We start from the raw sequence: 18495 nt of genomic DNA, 5'->3' as shown, positions 1-18495 counted from the left end.
GTGTGTTCATTGAGGCCAATAACAGCTTCTCAGTGAATTTTGAATTTGTAAAGAAATTGGTAAATATTATCTTGAATGCATAGGAAAAAAGATGAGAAATATAAGGAAGGACGGGAATGAGTATGAATGTGAGTATCATTCTTTTCTTTGTACCTCTAAAGAATAGAAGAACGATGAAGCGAAAAGAGAGGAGAGAATGACGCAAGTACAAATAGAGGTGGTAGTGCAGGTGAGCGTTGGTGGTGGTGTTTAAGATATGTGAATTGAAGAGGAAGGAGGGGCGGAATTTTCCTTCATTTGTTTGGTTGTACAAAATTAGAAGATAAAGAAATGAGGGGCATATTTGGAATCAATTATTAGTGAGACTTTGAATTGTAGACTAATCATTTTCGAATTATAATGAGAATCTATAGAAGCAACAAGTAACTTTTAAAAATGTTTATCATTCCACGATCTTAAGAATTGGATACTGATGCAGGGAAAAAATGTATGACAACAATTTCATGCATTGCAACTTCCCTTAGGGCACAAGAGTAGTCAATCTGGTATATGATGTACCGAATTCTGAAAACTTAATCTGACACGATTAAACCGAGAACCCCAGAAGGATTTTGAGACTAAAAAAGCAATACAAGTCTCGAAATAGAGGGCGTTATTGACATTCCCCAGTTGTTTGGAGGTTTTGACAATATCTTGACACCCTTAACATTCACAGTTTATGACTGTCTACAGAATTGCAAAGAGCTTGTCAGATTATCTCCAACAGATGATGCCTCAAAACCAATATATAACGACAGGGAAAGCTGGCCCGGCCACCTGGATTATCAAAAACCACATAACAGGGAGAGCAAAGTTGTATACCTATAAAAACCTAAATACATCTTGCAAAAGTACCACCCAACCTGTTGTAATTGCCTTCACTTTTGCACTAATCATCTAAAGCAAGCAAATTAGGAGACAAATACAAGGAGATCAATCACACATTTGTTCAGAAAGCTTCCTCTTGCATGTTAAATAGGCTACGGATATCTTATGGCAGACATTGTAACTCTATAGTTAAACCAATGAGACTGAAAGAACGCAGTACTCCAAAAACACATATGAATAACATTCAGTATAGCTTCGCTAAATCAAGCTAAAGAAGCACTTTTAAGGAGTCGTCAGTGAAAAATGCATGCACTAAAATACATAAATGTCATGCTTAGGGAACATCATGGCGCCTTTCTTTTCTTTTCCTTGTTCTGCAGATTTAGAAATAGGGTCCCAGATGGTAAGTCTTTAAGGTACAAAACGAAGCAGCTTGGAGTAAGTCTGTAAAAGAACAAGAGGGATACGCGCAATAGATTGGTTGAGCACGCTTATATCTCCCCATTGGTTGACACCTCAATCTATTAAGTGTCACAATCAAGACTAATGCCTTCTACCAACTCGAATATCTATAGTTCATTGAAGTGCTGCCCATAATCTCTTGCTATCACTCTTGAATCAACCTGCATCATACAGGATACATCCTTACAGTGGGCTATAACAATTTGGAAAAAATCTTAAAGAAAATATCCTTCCCACTTCTTGCTACTCTTTACCAACTCCTAATGCAAAAAAAAAATAGAACCTCAAATAAAGCATCCTTATTTTCACAACTTCAATTAACTCCTTCAATATTCAGGCCATGTTTTTACTATCCCTCGGCACAAGATTCTGGATCATTTTTAAAAAGGCGCAAGCCCACCATCAACCGAGAGTAAATGCACTAATATGGACGTTGTAGATGCATCTGGTTTGAAATTCTTGTCGATCATTTCTCGTAGAAGTATCATAACCTTGTGCTTGTCACCCCTCTTCAAGAATGCCCGAACCACAATTTTGTAAGTCACGTCATTTGGTGGGCACCCATCTCCCTCCATTTGCAAGTATAACTCCTCAGCTTCATCCAGCAGGGTCTCCTTACAAAGTCCACCAATCATGATGTTACAAGTCTTAAAATTGGGTTTCAAACCTTTTGCTGAAATGGAACTAAAAAGTTTCCAAGCATCTTCAATTTTCCCAGCTTTGCACATGCCATTATGAGGATATTGTAAACAACAATATAAGGAGTGATAATGTGAATTTGCATCGAACGAAACACCTCTAATGCCTTGATGATTTTGTGGTTTTTAAAGAAGCTGTCTAACAAAATGGAGTAAGTGAAAATGTCAGGATTTTGACCTAAACGTATCATCTCCTGGAAAATGCTATCTGCAGCATCACACCTTCCTAGTGTAAACAGCCCCTTTAACAAAGTGGTGTGAGTGACCGGTTGTAGGTTTTAACCCTTTACAAGCGATTTCTCGGAAGAGACGCATGGCCTCGTCTATATTCCTCCTCTTGCAGTATCCATTGGCCAAAATATTGTAGCTATAAATGTCGGGCTCAAGGTCTATCCTCCAGGGATTTGAACAATTCTTTTGCTTTATCCATGTGTCCTTGCAAACAATACCCGTCCATAGTATATATAGATGGTAACTAAATGGTGTAATTGAGAGTAGATGAGAGTAAATGACTGAAGTAAATGGTGTAGTTGAGAGTAGCTATGAGTAAATGACTATAGTAAATGGTATAGTTGAGAGTGGATGAGAGTAAATAACTGAAATAAATGGTGTAGTTGAGAGTGGGGTGTAAATGGATCAAGTAAATGACGTGGTTGAGAATTGATGGGAGTAAACGGATGAAGTAAATGGTGTAATTGAAGTGAATAAGAAGTAAAAAAAAAAAGGGCCGGAAGTAAATTTTTTTTCTTTAAGTCCTTGATTACCGAATACTAAAATTATTTTTCAAGAGAAGTAGTACTTGAATTAGGGTTAAGAAAGTTGAGGAAAATTAAGGATGAAAGAAAGTTAGTTAATTATTCATCTTTATTTTACATCTCACCATTGGATAGAGGTGGGTTCTATTTTACATCCAACTAGCTTTTAACCATTTTTTACATCTAAAATAACTATCCATCCCCTTCTAAATTAGCTTTTAACCATTTTTTACATCTAAAATAACTATCCATCCCCTTCTAAATGGGGATGCTCTAAGGATCATGGTCTCGAGTAACCACTCTACTTCGTTCGTCTTTCCCTCCTTGCAAAATGCATCCACAAGTGTATTAAACGTTATAACATTTGGAATAATGTTTTGCTCTATCATGTCGCTCAACAATCTTGTGGCATCCATCCATCGACCCGATTTGCACAACTTGTCCACCAAAGAGGTATAGGTAACCAGTAACCACGTTTGGCATAACACCCCACTCTCTCATATGTGACAGGAGGCTGAGAGCATCATCTATGTATCCATCCTTACAAAGATTGTCAATGATAGTTCTATAAATCACAACACCAGGCTTAAAGTTCCATTTTTGCGTACTCCTGAGAAACCGTACAGCCATTGTAGATTTTCCTAGTTTTTTTTTTTTTTTTTTCGGCCACAACGATAACAAGTGATATTATAGATCCAAAAAACAGTACATCAAGAGTAAACTCTATTCCTAAACAAGGGATCAAGAAACCAAATAGGAGGGGACTCAGTTCAAAGACTATACCCAACTCCAACTAAACCAATCGCTCCAAACAGACGAAGCACTGACGAAGCACTGCAGAAAACAACCAAGGAGAAATCCCACACAGGGGACACCAAAGAAAAGAACAAGAAAAAATAGAAAAATCGGTAACGGAACCGGACGGAGTCCGCAGTACCAGAGTAGACTTTATCCACCCACCTAGATCTCCTACCCCGGTGGGAGGAGGACGCCTCCGGCAACCACGATTTGCAAGCCCCTACATCCAAAAGTCGTCGGACTGCACGACGGAAGAGCCGGAAGATGGTTCCGCACGTAACCTAGTTTACAAAGCCCATTTATGATGGTTCATCACGTAACCTCATTAGGTATAATGTCCTCATATTTTATCAACCTTAGGAACAATTTCACAGCATCAGCATCAGCATCAGCATCACCAGTGTTATCTTGTAAAATATACTCATTTATTAGATTGTTGAAGGCAACGGCAACCACATCCGCTTTGTAACCACATTTGAAGATGGTACCTAAGTTGGCAAATCCAAAATCAACTCGATTCATGCGGCAAAAGCAATTGATCAGAATACGAAGCGTATACTCATTAATTGGAATTCCCAGCTCCCGGATTTCTCTAAATAAAGAGAGTACTGTGGAATACTGCTTCATTTTGGCAAAAGCACCTAGCAGCTGATTAAAATCGATCACAGAAAGACAAGATCAAATTCGGACCATTCGATGGAACAAATTAAGAGCATCGTTGAGCTTATCGAAACCCAATTTGTGTCTTTCGAAAACCAATTTCTGTAATTGAGTTGGACCCATTTTTGCAACTGAATCAGGAGCAAAAGGGTTTGTTGGAATTTGGGTGTGAAGCAACGCTGTATCACCAACCAATGGGTTAAAGTTGAGGGAAAGAAGAAGAGAGGTACCTTTTCTTGCGTAGATGCAAGCCATTCTAGGGCTGGAAATCAAAGCAAAGGTTGCCATTGAACAAAGAAAAGAGTGGAAGATAGTATAAGACTATAAGTGGATAACCAGACATTAACGCTGTGTTTGGAAGTCGGGAGGGGAGAGGCAAGGGAAAAGTGGGACTAATTTCATTTTTATCCCCCTAAATTTTCTGTGTTTTCTTTTATTTCATCCCTATGCTATTAATTTGGTTTACTTAGGCCCCATTCTAATAAGGTTCTTATTTTTTAACTAAGTACTCAATCCGTCCCACTTTGTTAGGCCCTTATTTCTTTTTGGGATATCTCAAAATGATGTGTTTGTTTCAAAAATTTCCATTTTTGAATATTCATATTACCATTTTACCCCTCATTTTCTCCCTCCCATATTCAAAATTTAAACTTGATTTGACATGACTGGACTACTACTTATGGGGTAAAATGGTAAAATTAATAAAAAATCAATGTAATTATGATGTTTTCTTAAATTTTGGGAAAATAATAGGCACACCAAATGGGAACGGAGGGAGTAGTACTTATTTCTCGCTTTACGAGACATATCATTCTCTCACAATACATCATGTTTAATTCAAAAAAAAAGTTTTAAATAAGTATTTATTTTCCTTAGCAGAACGGGACCTAAGTCACTAAAGTATCAGATTCGTGACAATTAAGTCAAATCACAAATGACCGTTAGCTTTGGAATTAGAAATGGCTGTTAGATTGAAAATTGCAGAATCCGATTATCCAAGTTGGACGTTCAAAAATGAAATTTACCCAAGTCCACAAAATCATCTGGCGGGTCAAAAACCGAAATGATTCTGGTACATACAGATTGTGCACAGATTTTGTGGTGGGGTCCACTACGGGTCCCACACAAATGATCCAAGTTGTTCATTAAATGTAAAATATTTTTTTAACGGATGCTGTAAAAAATCAACTCAATCCAATACCTATAGGTACTTGATCTAATCATCTAACTTTTTATTACCCAGAATAAACTCTTACACTGGTTGAAACTTGAAACCATTATTTCTCTTAAAATAAATAAGTTGTGATTGTATGTTTATCGAAATCCGATCGATACAATGTTGTACTCTCTCCGTCCCTTATTTAGAGTTTAGTATTCCATTTCAGGTTGTCCTGTTAAAAAAATATTTTTGTAATTCGACTATCTGAATCACGAGCATTGTCTATTTTGTAAAGTTAGTGGGTAAAAGTTGATGCATTGTCTATTTTGTCCTTAAAAGTAGATTTTATTTTGAAAAGTTAGTAAGTTAAAGTGTAATGATGATGGGTAAGTAGGAAAAGTGGAGGAAAAAGTTGATGTGAAAGGTATAATGATGATATTTTTTAAATAAGTTGAAATTACGAAATAGGACACTTAAAAAATAACGGAAGGAGTATATGATAGATGTTCATAACGAGTTTTAAAAGGTGAAGTGGCCAGGAAGGGCCTCAAATATGGCCCAACAGGATGGTCCATTTAGGTATGAATATTTTATTGTGAGTTAAATAGTAATGTAAATTCTTTTTAGGTATGTTTCATTAATTAAAATAAGTCTTTATTTATTGACGGTAGATCTGAGGTAAATGTAAGAATCCCCAAGCACTTTTTCCACACACCAAATCTGTTATATATGTCCAAGTATTTTTTTTTAAGACATTTTAAAGATTTTTTTTTTTTTTTTTGCACCCACTGAGACTAAAAACGCTTCTTACAACGCTTGGGTTGTGGTTCGATCTTTAATTTGAAAAGAAATGACAAATTATTATCTAGAAGACTATGGAAAAAAGACGATAAAACTAAGAAACAACTTGGACCAGCATGAATATTTTTTTCTTCGTCTCCAAAAATCACTGCCCAATCATAAGGGAAACCATATTAACTAGAGCATTTTGTCCGGCAATCAAATGGGTATTAGTCCCGGATTTGGTAATATCCCGCTATTTTGTCTGTGGACTAATAATCCCAGGACTACCAGTCCCGGATTTGGTAATACACCGCCATTTTTTCCGGCAATCAAACGGGTACTAAATAGCTTGCTAGAAAAAGAAACTACTCGCTCGAAAAATACAGCAGCTCAAGCTTATTGTTCATGTAACATATCACTTAGGCAAGTTAACAAGAATGTCATACGTAATAAAGAGGCATCATCTTTTCGTCATCCCAGAAACTTGATCTACGAAAGGACAGGTTCACAGAGAAGATTTGTTTCGAACATTCCAGTCCAAAACACAACAAACATATAACAGCTTTTGGGTTACCGAAACTTCAAATAGCAAAATTGTCGTCCAAAGCCTTGTACATTGCTTCATGTGGTTTCCTTGGTTTTGGGGCATCATTACCAAGAATCAGGGCAGAAACATCTTCCAAGGCAGAGTTAAGCTGCCCAATCTTCTCAGCGAGTACTTCCCGGGTCATCTGTTCTCGTCAAATCATATAAATCAGTACAATCACTCAATATCATAAATTTGTACTCCACCAATGGCAAGAACATGAGCGAATATTAGAACCACGAATGAGTAAAATAACACATGATTGTTATATTAATACTGGAAGATAAGTCATGGTCAATATGAAATTTAGCTTAGAGCCTTCGAAATTTACTTATTTAGTCATCCCATGACGAAATACGAATTTGACATCGATACTACATGCAATACCAATATCTTACCTCCAAGGCATTCTCCTCTACATCATGGATGTATTTTGGCAGCTTTTTGATCAACTCTCTCCTTTCCTCTCCTACTAGTGCCTTACTGATCTGTATGATAATTTGATGCAAGTAAAACATGTTATTTCAAACATACCCTTGCTAGTTAGTGGAACAAATATATCAGAACCATCAGAAAGAATGATCTTTTAAGAACGACTACCGAACCAATATAAGCATAAAAATCATCCATAAATTAGAGCATGCACAATAACTGCCACATCCAGGTGGCGGAGCCAGGATTTCCGATAAGTGGGGTCGAAAATTTGAACTATGTGTACATGTAGTTCACTTTTCTAGTTGCTAATTGAAAGAAACAATTAGGATTAACAAGTTAATCAAAAAGTAGATATATATTAATAATAAAATGTAGTTTCGATTTACAATTGACCTCGATGACTTTTCTTACTTTGGAAACAATGGATGATAGCCTCGTTTGTAATGGTTTCAAAAACATCTTTCTCTATATACACAACCAAACTATCATGCATCCATTGGTCACACAAACGATTTCGAAGCCTACTCTTTACGATTTCGAAGCCTACTCTCTCCTTTCCTCTCCTACTAGTGCCTTACTGATCTGTATGATAATTTGATGCAAGTAGAACATGTTATTTCAAACATACCCTTGCTAGCTAATGGAACAAATATATCAGAACCATCAGAAAGTATGATCTTTTAAGAATGACTATCGAACCAATATAAGCATAAAAATCATCCATAAACTAGAGCATGCACAATAACTGCCACATCCAGGTGGCGGAGCTAGGATTTCTGATAAGTGGGGTCGAAAATTTGAACTATGTGTACTGTGGCTTTGTTCGTTTGCCATTTTAGCTTTGTTTTAGTTTTGTTTTTCAATCATTACCCTACTTCTTTCTCCAATCATTACCCTATTTTTCCAATTATTACTTTCACATATCTCTCTATCTCTCTCCAATCATTACCCCTATCTTCAATTATTACTCTATTTCTCTTTCCACCTGCTAAACTAAACTAAACTCTCAACCAAACACAACCGTGTAGTTCACTTTTCTAGTTGCTAATTGAAAGAAACAATTAGGATTAACAAGTTAATCAAAAAGTAGATATATATTAATAATAAAATGTAGCTTCGATTTACAATTGACCTCAACGACTTTTCTTACGTTGGAAATGATGGATGATAGCCTCGTTTGTAATGGTTTCAAAAACATCTTTCTCTATATAAACAACCAAACTATCATGCATCCATTGGTCGCACATACGATTTCGAAGCCTACTCTTTACAATCTTCATAACGGAAAATGCTCTCTCTACCATGGCAATAGCAACCAGGAAAATAAGGGGCAAAGTAAGAAGCCTATAAACCAAGGAATATGCCATATCTCTTCAGGTCTCAACTATCTTCTGTGAAAGGTCACTAATTCCTTTCAAATTGGAAAACTCCTTACTAGAACGCACATTCATGATGGAATTTTGTGGGTGGAGATTCTATTTTGACTCCTTTTTTTCCCCAAGTACAAAACCCTGATACGGGCGGGGCCAAAAATAAATTTTAAAGTGGGGTCAAAAATTTGGCAGCTAGTGGGGTTGGCTGCCCACCATTGTCTCTATGTCCCTCCGCCTATGCATCCAGACCAGGCAAAGATATAGTTCACCTAGGCATATAGTTAATCATAACCTTCCCTTCAACACCAAGAAGATCAACAGGGTAATGGCAGGAGATGCAGGAGAGTGAATTAGCATTCACATTTTGGAGAGAGGCAAATAACAAGTATCATTCTCATTGCACCAACTTTTAAGGCAAACGATCTCACAGCAACTACATTGTCCAATCAAATTGTACAAAAGTTCATATGCCAAGATCAAGCAAATACAAAAGGAAGACTTAATTCCATACAGCTGAATAAAATTCGATGACTATTTGATACAGTTTTTGATGCTGTGCATCTCGTCGGTGAATGGAGCTACCAGTTATCTTGGTAGAAATTTGTTCTTTATTTCAGCCCCAAGAAATCAGTTTTTCCCCACAAGGCTGGTAACGTCTTTCACCGCAATTGCAGGCCTCTTTACTAGTTCCTATCCGTATTGACCAAGTAAATTCAACTCTAGTGGACAAAAGAAGAGTTAACGAATTACACACATACCTCAGGCGCATATATACAACCCAATGTTCCAACGACAACTCCTCCCAATAAAAAGCCACCAACAAAGATACTTGCACTACTTCCACCATCCCTACTGCACAACCACAAAAAAGCGATAATTGTCTCATCAAAAACAACTATTTGCATAGCATAAGAAGCAGCTAATGCTGCAAGTGATAAACAAAATGCTCAAGAACTGAAACAGAATTCATTGAGCTCATGGTCAAATAGTTAATTTTGAAACTATTCTTTACTTAGAGAATTAAAAAGCCCATGCATCATATGATTTCTAAGCAATCTTCAATGGACCAGAACCATGCAGCCATTAAAGAAGGCAACTTGTGTGGGTGTGCATCTGTACGAACATATGAGAGAGAGAGAGAGAGAGAGAGAGAGAGAGAGAGAGAGAGAGAGAGGAAATGGAAGTCCATACCAACTTCAAACACTCTTTAGACGAAAATAAAAATTTATTCCCTCCTTTCTAGGATTAGAAAACAGAAAACATGTTACGCAACCAAACAATCCCATAGGCCTTAGCTTCTCCAACCAACAAAAGGCAATGGGGCCGAACAAAGAAACATGTCACCGATGCACGAAACAGAAATTTACCTAGCTTGCACCATCAATGTCTTTCTGTACTTCAGTGATTTTGCCTTTCCCTGGCAAGTAGTGCTGACAAACAAGTTTCTGCTGCCAAGAGATTGGTCCACTCGCATTAATGAAGAACCTAACATAGTATCTGGAGTAGAGTGAGAAAGTACTAAGCACCAACCCCCAAAATACATATACTAAGAATTGCATCAAAAGTTCATCTAATCATATCTTATTTGGCTGCCACAGCATGGACCATTACATTCAATGCCTATTAAAAAAACACACCCAAATGGACATTCAAACAACATTTGTATGAGCAAGACAGATCAAAGGCTCTCATACTGTCAAAGTATGGTAGAGAGAGAGAGAGACTAGGTTTTAGACATGTTTTGATTGTATGAAATTACATGCGTTATGGACCATGAGACGACTTCTATTGTGTGTGCGTGCGTGCGTGGTATGAGTGGCCTGAAGCCTAGAACTATGGAGATGAAACAAACTACTTTTGTGCAGAGTACCTTTCTCCATAAACTACAGAACAACTAGTTTTGATGCCGAGAAAAGAACTATTTTTTCCTAGATTAAGGAAGAGATTAGATGGCTTGAACAAGCACGTACAAGAAGCTTGACAGTTTTTTACGGAGTTGTCTTATCACACACCAAGTTGCAAAATGTGTTACTCAACTTACTCACCCTACTACGGATGTCAGTGACTGTTAAAGATTGTAGAGAGATGCCTGGTTGATAATGGTTATAAAGGAGCTCGGGGTAAAGCAAAGAGCGGTATGCTATGTAGCGTGGTAGGATAGTTCCATCTGTGTTAGTCAAAATCCAAAATTAACCGAAGGTTTCCTTCTTCTCCATTTAATTAGTGGGCAGGGGTTGCTAGGGCTTGAATTACTGATTTGATGAGCGGCAATTAACTTGCCCACCACTAGGCTATATGCTAGGCTAAAATGTACACTGCTATCAAGTTTGATATGACCTGGGAAAACATGAAATAGCCAACCATCATTAAGGAGAGGCCGGAATTTTACAAAGCATAGAATGTGTGGTTCGCTTCTCCATCATTAGTAAGGGGATCTATGAAGCTTGATTTGGTTTGGCTTGGATTCGCAACTCCGCAAAGTCATGGAATCAAACAGACAAAATAAAAATATAAACTCACAGATCGACATAAATGTGCTATGTGTGTGTATTGGAATATAAATGATATAGATTGGCGATCTGACTCTTTCTCACAAGAATCACAAGAAATTTCACCAAAATAGGCCGTGTGAAGCAAAGAAAGTGGAATTGATCTTAGCAAATTGGCAGCGATGATGATGAATGAAAAAACTGATATAGAAAATAAGGTAAAACTTACCAGACGATGAGTGGGTTTGTGGGATTCTGACTGATACAATTGAAGTCGAAAGAGAAGCCATCCTGTGGAGAGAGAGAGAGAGAGAGAGAGAGAGAGAGAAAAGTTGAAATGTTTTCGATGATATCAAAGAAGAGGAGTAAAATTGTACTGTTTTTCGACTTTTCGATGATATCAAAGGCTCATTTAAATAAGATCCTTATTTTCAGACGAACTTGAATTACAGCAAAATATTTAGTAGTAAAATTAAATGGAAACATAATTAAATATTGTTCGAAATTTTTTCTTTCGTCCCAATTTGTTTGTCGCTTCATAGACTTTTGCTTGTCCCAAATATTTTCATTGTTTGATTTTTTGAATGAATGAAATTTCTTTCTTTTCTTTTCTTTTTTATCCTTGCTTTTTTCTAAATAAAGTACGGAGTAATTGACGAGGGGAAGAGAAGGGGAAAAAAAATATATGGAGAAATGATGAGACATTGGGGACTAGAATTGGTACAAATTTGAGACATTGGGACTAAAATAAGATATTTTCAAGATTTACGTTGGGAACTAAAATAAGATGAAGTCACATTACTTTTTTTTTTTTTGTCATTCGTTAAATATAATCTACTCTATTTTAAAAAATTTGACAAGGAGATAGATACTTACGGAAATCAAACTCTACCCATATGCATGTAAGTATAAAAGAGCTACCAACTACATTCCACTCTATTTGCAAGTCACAATACTTTGAGACCCAAAAAGATTAATTAGCCAAAAAAGGGGGGCATGAGAGAGAATTTTTCTTTCTTCCACCAACTATTTTGGGGTTTGTTCTTATTTTTATTCTTATTCAATTTTTTTCGTGTTTGTTAATTTTACGCCTAATTTATTTTTTTGGAATTTTTTCTTGTTTTTGTCTTTATTCAATTTTTTCTTTCGTGTTTGTCAATTTTGCGCCTAAAATATTTTTTGCCACCCTGGATAAATAACCTGGGTCCGTTCCTCATTTCCCATGGCAGTTTAGATAAAGGATTCATTTTGACCTTTGGATTCCATAGGGATTGGAGAGGAGCAGAACTCAGATTTTTAGACTCTGCATTCTGCAGTTCATTACTTATTATGCATTTTGACAGAATGTCAGAATCCATTCTCAAAAAAAGGGTCAAAACCTGAAAAATGCAAAATCCAAAATGCATTAACAGAGCGGCCAGACAGGCCCTTAATACAAGCAACGAAAGCTTCCAATCCGGGCTAGAAATGTGAAAAAGAACACCAATCTCATTCCTAAAAATCGACAGCCTGAAATTTCATCATCCTTCAACTATGAATAACCCAGAGAGAACACTCGTAACAGCTTACAAGAAAACAAACCACTCATGACTACAAAAACCACAATTGTTCAAGGCTTCAAAGCATATGGTTTGTGTAAAAAATTATTCAGGCAAATCTATAAGAAAATGCGAATAAAGAGGCATCATCCCAGAAACTTGATCTGCATAAGGATACCTTCACAATGAAGATTGGTTTCATACATTCCCATCCACAATACAGTAAACAGAGACCAACTTTTGAGTTCCTCGAAACTTCACACAATATAATAGTCAGTGGTATCCTCGACTTCTTCTTCTGGTTTAATTCTTACTGGGGCTCTCTTTGATTTCGTTGATTTTGGGGTATTATCGCCATGAATCTGTGAGGCAACTTCATCTATGGCAGAGTTAAGCTGCTCAATCTTTGCAGTCAGTATTTTGCGGGTCTTCTGTTCTCGTCAAATCATTAAAAGCAAGAAAATGAGTGAATAGTGAACCAATGGCAAGAACACGTACATATTATAACTACCATGTATACTTAAAACAAGAGATGATAGCAAATAGCCTGTGGTGGTTTCAAACCCCACCTGCCCCATCCCCCAATCCCATAGGTTAGAGTAGCATAGGTTTAAAAGATTAACTTGGTCATGATAAATCTCGGCCAGATGCTCTAGTCATCAGCTCTGAGAGGAAATACACATTTAATATCGACGCTAAATGGAATACTGATGTCTCACCTCCAAGGCTTTCTCTTCATCATAGATGAATTTTGGCAGCTTTCTCATCAGCTGTTTTCTTTGCTCTCCAACTAGCACCTTACTGATCTGTAAGATAATTTGGTATCATTAGAGCATGTTCTTTCAATCACATCCTTGCTAGCTAGTGGAGAAAGTATACTAGGACCATTGGAAAGGATGATCTTTTTGAGGAAGATTATCTAACCAATCCAAGTACATATCAACAATTGAGTGAGTAAGATGAGTGTACAAATCAGCATGCGCCTGCACTTCTTAGATTGAAGGGAAGGTTGTCATTCAATCATTACCCTAGGTGAAGCTAATCTTTAGCTGGTCTGGATAAAGCAATTATTGTGCATGCTCTAGTTCATGTTAATTTGTACTTGTAAACCAAATCCAACCCAACAGAGCCTTAAGTCCCAATCAATTGAAGTCAGCTACATATATCCCTTTGGCATTGTGTCAGTTTGGGTATACCCTCCCCTTAGGATTACCCTCAACCGTAAGTCCGTAACCATATCACTCTTCCTAATTACCGCATTGGTCGATCTACAATAAACATGTCCAAACCACCTTTTTCTCGCAACTTATCTCTTATCGGTGCTATATCTACCATTTAGCGAATGTTCTCGTTTCTAATTCTATCTTGCAAAGTCTTACCACATGTCCAACTTTGATGTTCTATTTTTTTTACTCAGACACATTGTGGACACGTTGAGGACACTCTCGGGACACATTAAGGTGTAATATTTAAAACTTGGTCCCGAGTCAAAATTTCCACGGATGTTTAGCTTGTGAACACAAAGCACTTGTACAGTGATCATTGATTTGTATGTTCATAATGGTAATCCTATCTGCAGGTTCTATCTTAATGTGTAAGACAGAATATTTTTGGTCTTCTATATAAATTCATAAGATACATCGACAATAAAAATATATGATATTCGATATGTTCACAAGGAGTCTGTGTCCTAATTTTTGAAGAAATACGTATCTGAGCGTCCGTATTGTGTCGTGTCGGCGTTTGTTCCTGTTTCCATGCTTCTTATTCTCCAACACCGAAAAGGTCAACAAAGGTGATGATAGGAGACGAGGAAGAGTGAACCAGTATTTACATATGGAGAGCGTGGCAAATAGTATGTCTCGTAGCAGCAAATTTAAGGTAAATGAATCCCACAACCATATTGTCCAATGACTCCAGTCAAATTGTAGTCCATCTCAAGAAATAATTTTGTCCCACAAGGGCTCATAATTTCTTGCTAGGGGATTGTGGGCCTCTTTACTAGCACCTATCCATATCATTCAAATTAATCCACCTCTAGCGGAGAAAAAAAAAGAAAAGGATTCAATAGTTACACACATACCTGAGGTGCATATATACAACCCAGTGCTCCAACAAGAACTCCTCCCAATACAAAGCCACCAACAAAGATACTTGCACTACTTGGTCCTCCATCATCCCTACTGCACATGCACCGAAATTGATAATTGTCTAATCCAAGATAATTACTTCATAGCATGAGAAGCAGCTGATGCTGACAAGTGAAACAAAATGCTCAAGAACTGAAACAGGATTCATCGAATTTGTGTGTGCAGTCGTATGTCCATATGAGAGAGAGAGAGAGAGAGAGAGAGAGAGAGAGAGAGAGAGAGGCAGGCAGCTTGCTGTGCATGAAGTGATTTCTGCCAGACTAAGACAGGACATAGAGTGCATTCTGACTAGGAAAGGAATTCCAAACTGGTACTGCTGCAATTGTTTCTTACGATCACATTCACAAGCTATCACTGACATTTTTTCCCAGCTGTATGCATGATTCATAAGTTTACAGACTTCAACAAGCCTAGTGACAATTTGCTGTTCTGTTTCATACATAGACATGTTAGGCACATTGTTTCTCTTCTCTAATATTTGGAAAACAGTTTCAAGGACAAAGCTGAAAAGTGAAAACCCAAAAAAAATATTTTACTTATGCAAAACATTCAGATAAACAGGAGATGGAAGACCATACCCACTTCGAACTTTCTTCAGACGAAAACAAAATAATTGTTCCCCCCTTTCTGGGATTACAAAACAGATAGTATGGAACCCAAGTTACCAATGAAAAAACCTCATAGCTTCTCCAGACAAAACAAAGCAATGAGGCTGAAACCAAGAACCAAGACATCAATGCTCAAAACAGAAGTTTACCTTGCTTGCACCGTAAGTGCCTTCCTGTACTTCAATGGTTTTGCCTTTCCCAGGCCAGTTGGACTGACAAACAATTTTCCGCTGCCAAGAGATTGGTTCACTCGCATTAATGAAGAACCTAACATAATATTTTGGTTAGATAGAGAAAATACTGAGCACCCCCAAAAAAAATTGTCCTAAAGAATTGCAGGGAAAGTTTATCTAATCATATCTTATATGGCTACAACAGCATGGAGCATTGCGTTAAATATCTATTCATAAAACAGTAAAACACCCAGATGCAAAAACAATTTGTGTAAGCGGGGCAGTACAAGACTCCCATATTTTCGAAAGATATAGTAATAGCATCAATTCAGGAATAGTAATAGCATCAATTCAGGACAAAATCAAAAACTTGTTCAAACAATTAAAAAAGGTTTTCTGCGCACCGGCCAAGGAAGAGTAACCCCTACATCCCATAACATTCTTCCCCTTCCCTCCTACCAATACTTCCCTTCCCTATCATTCCATCCAAACAATATCAATACAAGGTCCTTTAGTTACTTTAAAGTGCCAATATTCAACATCCACCAAGAATAGAATCGTTGTTGACAAGTAGGACAACAAAGAAACTGTCTAGAACCAAATTTGAAACACATGTAAAGCTTATGTTGATGTAAAACGGGATTGAACATTTGCACATAAACATACATTGCAATTTCGCACAGAAAATTATAGCCGCTACTAAGACCACTTCTGAACATGGAAGTTATATATTAAATAAGAGAACTGACGCCCCTAAATTGGACATTTCATAAATAATTTCTAGCAATGGCACCTAGCTAGCTCTAATAAAACAAGCAAACCGCTCGAGTTTGAGCTCGTTAAAAGCTCGTTTGAGATCGGATTGTTACATAAACAAATCAAGTTTAAACATTTTTGAAGCTTGTAAAGCTTTTGACCCAAGCTTGAACAAACTACTGCTTGGCCCGTTCCTCTTATGATCTTTAACAGATTCAAGCTACCTGACATCGCTTCGTGATCGGCTCAATTAAAGCTTGTTTCCCATTGGTTTGTCTCATAAACAAGTCAAGCTCAAACATATTTGTAAGGAAAATGCTAACATCCACCCTAAAGGCAGAGAATAATAGATAAAAGATGCATTGATATCCAAAAAAAAATGTATTGATATCCGTGAGATTTGTATTGATATCCGAACTTGTTTGGAATTGTTGGCATATTATCCTCTACTAGGAGGAGGTTAGCAAGACCATATTTTTAAAACTCGTTAAGCATTCAAACCAAGATTGAACAATCAATTGTTCGGCTCATTGGGTTTATCAGCCCTATTCTTAGCTATTCGGTAAGGTTTATAATAGTCAATCAATGACCTTCAAATAGCCACTTACAAAAAAGAACAAACGCAGTATCCACATAGAAAAAACCGCAGCTTAGATTCGCAATTCATCAAAATCATGGAACCAAATAGACAAAATTAACTCGCAAATCAATATACATGTGTAATGTACAGGTAGAGGAACATAAATTAAATTACTACATAGAATGGAATGTCATGTGCATTTGATAACACTGGAGGAGATATGATCTGTCAATTTCCCAACGGAATGCCAAGAAATTTCAACAGAATAGGCCATGTGAAAAAGGTAAGACGGTGAAATCGATCGTATCAAATTGGCAACAATGATGATGATGACGACGATACATGAAAAAAGTTGACTAGGAAAGTTAGGTAAAGCTTACCCGACAGTGAGTCGGTTCGTGGGATTCTGACTGAGACGATTGAACTCGACAGAGCAGGCATCCTGTGCCTATGTGTGTGTGTGTGTGTGAGAGAGAGAGAGAGAGAGAGAGAGAGAGAGAACTGTTCTTCGATATCAGAGGGAGAGGGAGAGAAATGTTCCTCGATGATATCGAAACAGCTTATCCCACCCAGATGGTCCGGAGTAAGTAAATTTATTAGTGGTCGTCTTACAGCTGAGGTTGAATTTTGTATACATAATTAGATAGAGCCCGAACCATGTAAGATTTTTCTACATCCACGGATGATAAATAAGACAAACGAGCCAAATAAGTAGCTGATTAAATTTAGTTTGATAACTTAACGAGCATTAAAAATATGTCTAAGCTTAGCTGTTTATGAGGCAAGTCGATCTTGAACGAGTTTTAATTAAGTCAAATATAAACCAATCTCAAGTAACTTGAATTTTTTATATTTAATAAGCCAAATGAGTCGAGTAGTAACTAATTTAAGTTTGACTTGAAATTTTAACGAGCTTCAAAACAAATGTTCAAGCTTGGTTTGGTTATGCAACAAACTAATCTTAAGCAAGCTTTTAACGAACAAACACGAGCTCATACTCGAGTAGCTTGGCTCGCTTAGAGCATCAGCAATGAAATAAGCAAATGTGAATAATCAAAATATGTCAGATCAGATTTTAATTATCTATTTAGAGACTCAAGGGGCTGCTGTGCGCAAGGGCCAGCAGCGGCCAGCTGCTCCCCCAAACGGCACCGTTTCAGATTCTTACGCCCCCATTCCAACCTTAACGCTGTTTTTGTTTGACGTTGGCCATGAGGAAAAAAATAAAGGCCACTGTTGGTATTAATTTTTTATTTTTGTGGGGACCATTTCAGATCTTACAAAAATGTTTCAAATCGCAAGTTATTCTTAAAATATTTTTTTATGGGTTTTTGAAAAAAATTAGCTCAATCCAATATCGGTAAAGGCTCTTTCAGAATTCGTGGGGCGCTTTTAGTATTCATAGAGACCCTACGAATACCAAAACAACCCTTACTGATAGCACATTTTGCTAATTTTTACAGGAACTCGTAAAAAAAATATTAAGAATAATTTGCAGTTTGAATCATTTTTGTAGAACCCGAATGAGCCCCACAAAAATAAATAGCATGTGTTCTGGTTGTCCGACTTGTTACGGGTTTTACAAAGAAGATTCAAAGTGCAAGTTATTCTTAAAATTTTTTTTA

The 18495-nt window shown here is 37.0% G+C and overlaps 2 protein-coding genes and 1 pseudogene across 4 annotated transcripts; all 3 read right to left on the bottom strand.

Annotated features, from left to right (window-relative positions):
* Nucleotides 1-579: 579 nt before the first annotated feature.
* Nucleotides 580-4576, bottom strand: LOC131303195 (pentatricopeptide repeat-containing protein At1g63330-like; annotated as a pseudogene).
* A 1987-nt stretch (nt 4577-6563) lies between these two features.
* On the bottom strand, nt 6564-11480 carry LOC131304890 (uncharacterized). Of its 2 annotated transcripts, none has more exons than XM_058332351.1 (5): nt 11295-11480; nt 9944-10061; nt 9335-9428; nt 7167-7256; nt 6564-6913 (listed from the first exon to the last, which is right to left on the bottom strand). In XM_058332351.1, exons 1-5 carry the CDS (start codon nt 11353-11355, stop codon nt 6764-6766), a joined length of 513 nt encoding a protein of 170 aa, XP_058188334.1. In that variant the 5' UTR covers nt 11356-11480; the 3' UTR covers nt 6564-6763. The 2 variants fall into 2 exon arrangements, with proteins under 2 accessions (XP_058188334.1, XP_058188333.1); XM_058332350.1 differs by having other exon boundaries at nt 9944-10073; nt 11295-11461.
* A 1053-nt stretch (nt 11481-12533) lies between these two features.
* Nucleotides 12534-17477, bottom strand: LOC131304889 (uncharacterized). 2 transcript variants are annotated; one of them, XM_058332348.1, is made up of 5 exons: nt 17251-17477; nt 15511-15628; nt 14687-14786; nt 13323-13409; nt 12534-13034 (listed from the first exon to the last, which is right to left on the bottom strand). In XM_058332348.1, exons 1-5 carry the CDS (start codon nt 17309-17311, stop codon nt 12861-12863), a joined length of 540 nt encoding a protein of 179 aa, XP_058188331.1. In that variant the 5' UTR covers nt 17312-17477; the 3' UTR covers nt 12534-12860. The 2 variants fall into 2 exon arrangements, with proteins under 2 accessions (XP_058188331.1, XP_058188332.1); XM_058332349.1 differs by having other exon boundaries at nt 14687-14783; nt 17251-17474.
* Between the last annotated feature and the right edge of the window lie 1018 nt (nt 17478-18495).

The sequence above is a fragment of the Rhododendron vialii genome, chromosome 10a (assembly GCF_030253575.1).
Source record: "Rhododendron vialii isolate Sample 1 chromosome 10a, ASM3025357v1".
In the NCBI taxonomy this organism is placed as follows: Eukaryota; Viridiplantae; Streptophyta; class Magnoliopsida; order Ericales; family Ericaceae; genus Rhododendron; species Rhododendron vialii.
Note: the sequence above shows the minus strand (reverse complement) of the source record. Positions and strands in the feature narration are given on the sequence as shown.

Bases quoted from the DNA above. Each gene is read 5' to 3' on its own strand.
- LOC131304890 (XM_058332350.1), bottom strand. From the start codon at position 11,355: ATGGCTTCTCTTTCGACTTCAATTGTATCAGTCAGAATCCCACAAACC. The intron at 10,074-11,294 runs GTAAGTTTTACC...ACTCTACTCCAG, and splicing joins ACAAACCCACTCATCGTCTG to ATACTATGTTAGGTTCTTCA. The intron at 6,914-7,166 runs GTAAGATATTGG...TGACGAGAACAG, and splicing joins TAGAGGAGAATGCCTTGGAG to ATGACCCGGGAAGTACTCGC.
- LOC131304889 (XM_058332348.1), bottom strand. From the start codon at position 17,311: ATGCCTGCTCTGTCGAGTTCAATCGTCTCAGTCAGAATCCCACGAACC. The intron at 13,410-14,686 runs GTATGTGTGTAA...ATTATCTTACAG, and splicing joins GTTGTATATATGCACCTCAG to ATCAGTAAGGTGCTAGTTGG. The intron at 13,035-13,322 runs GTGAGACATCAG...TGACGAGAACAG, and splicing joins ATGAAGAGAAAGCCTTGGAG to AAGACCCGCAAAATACTGAC.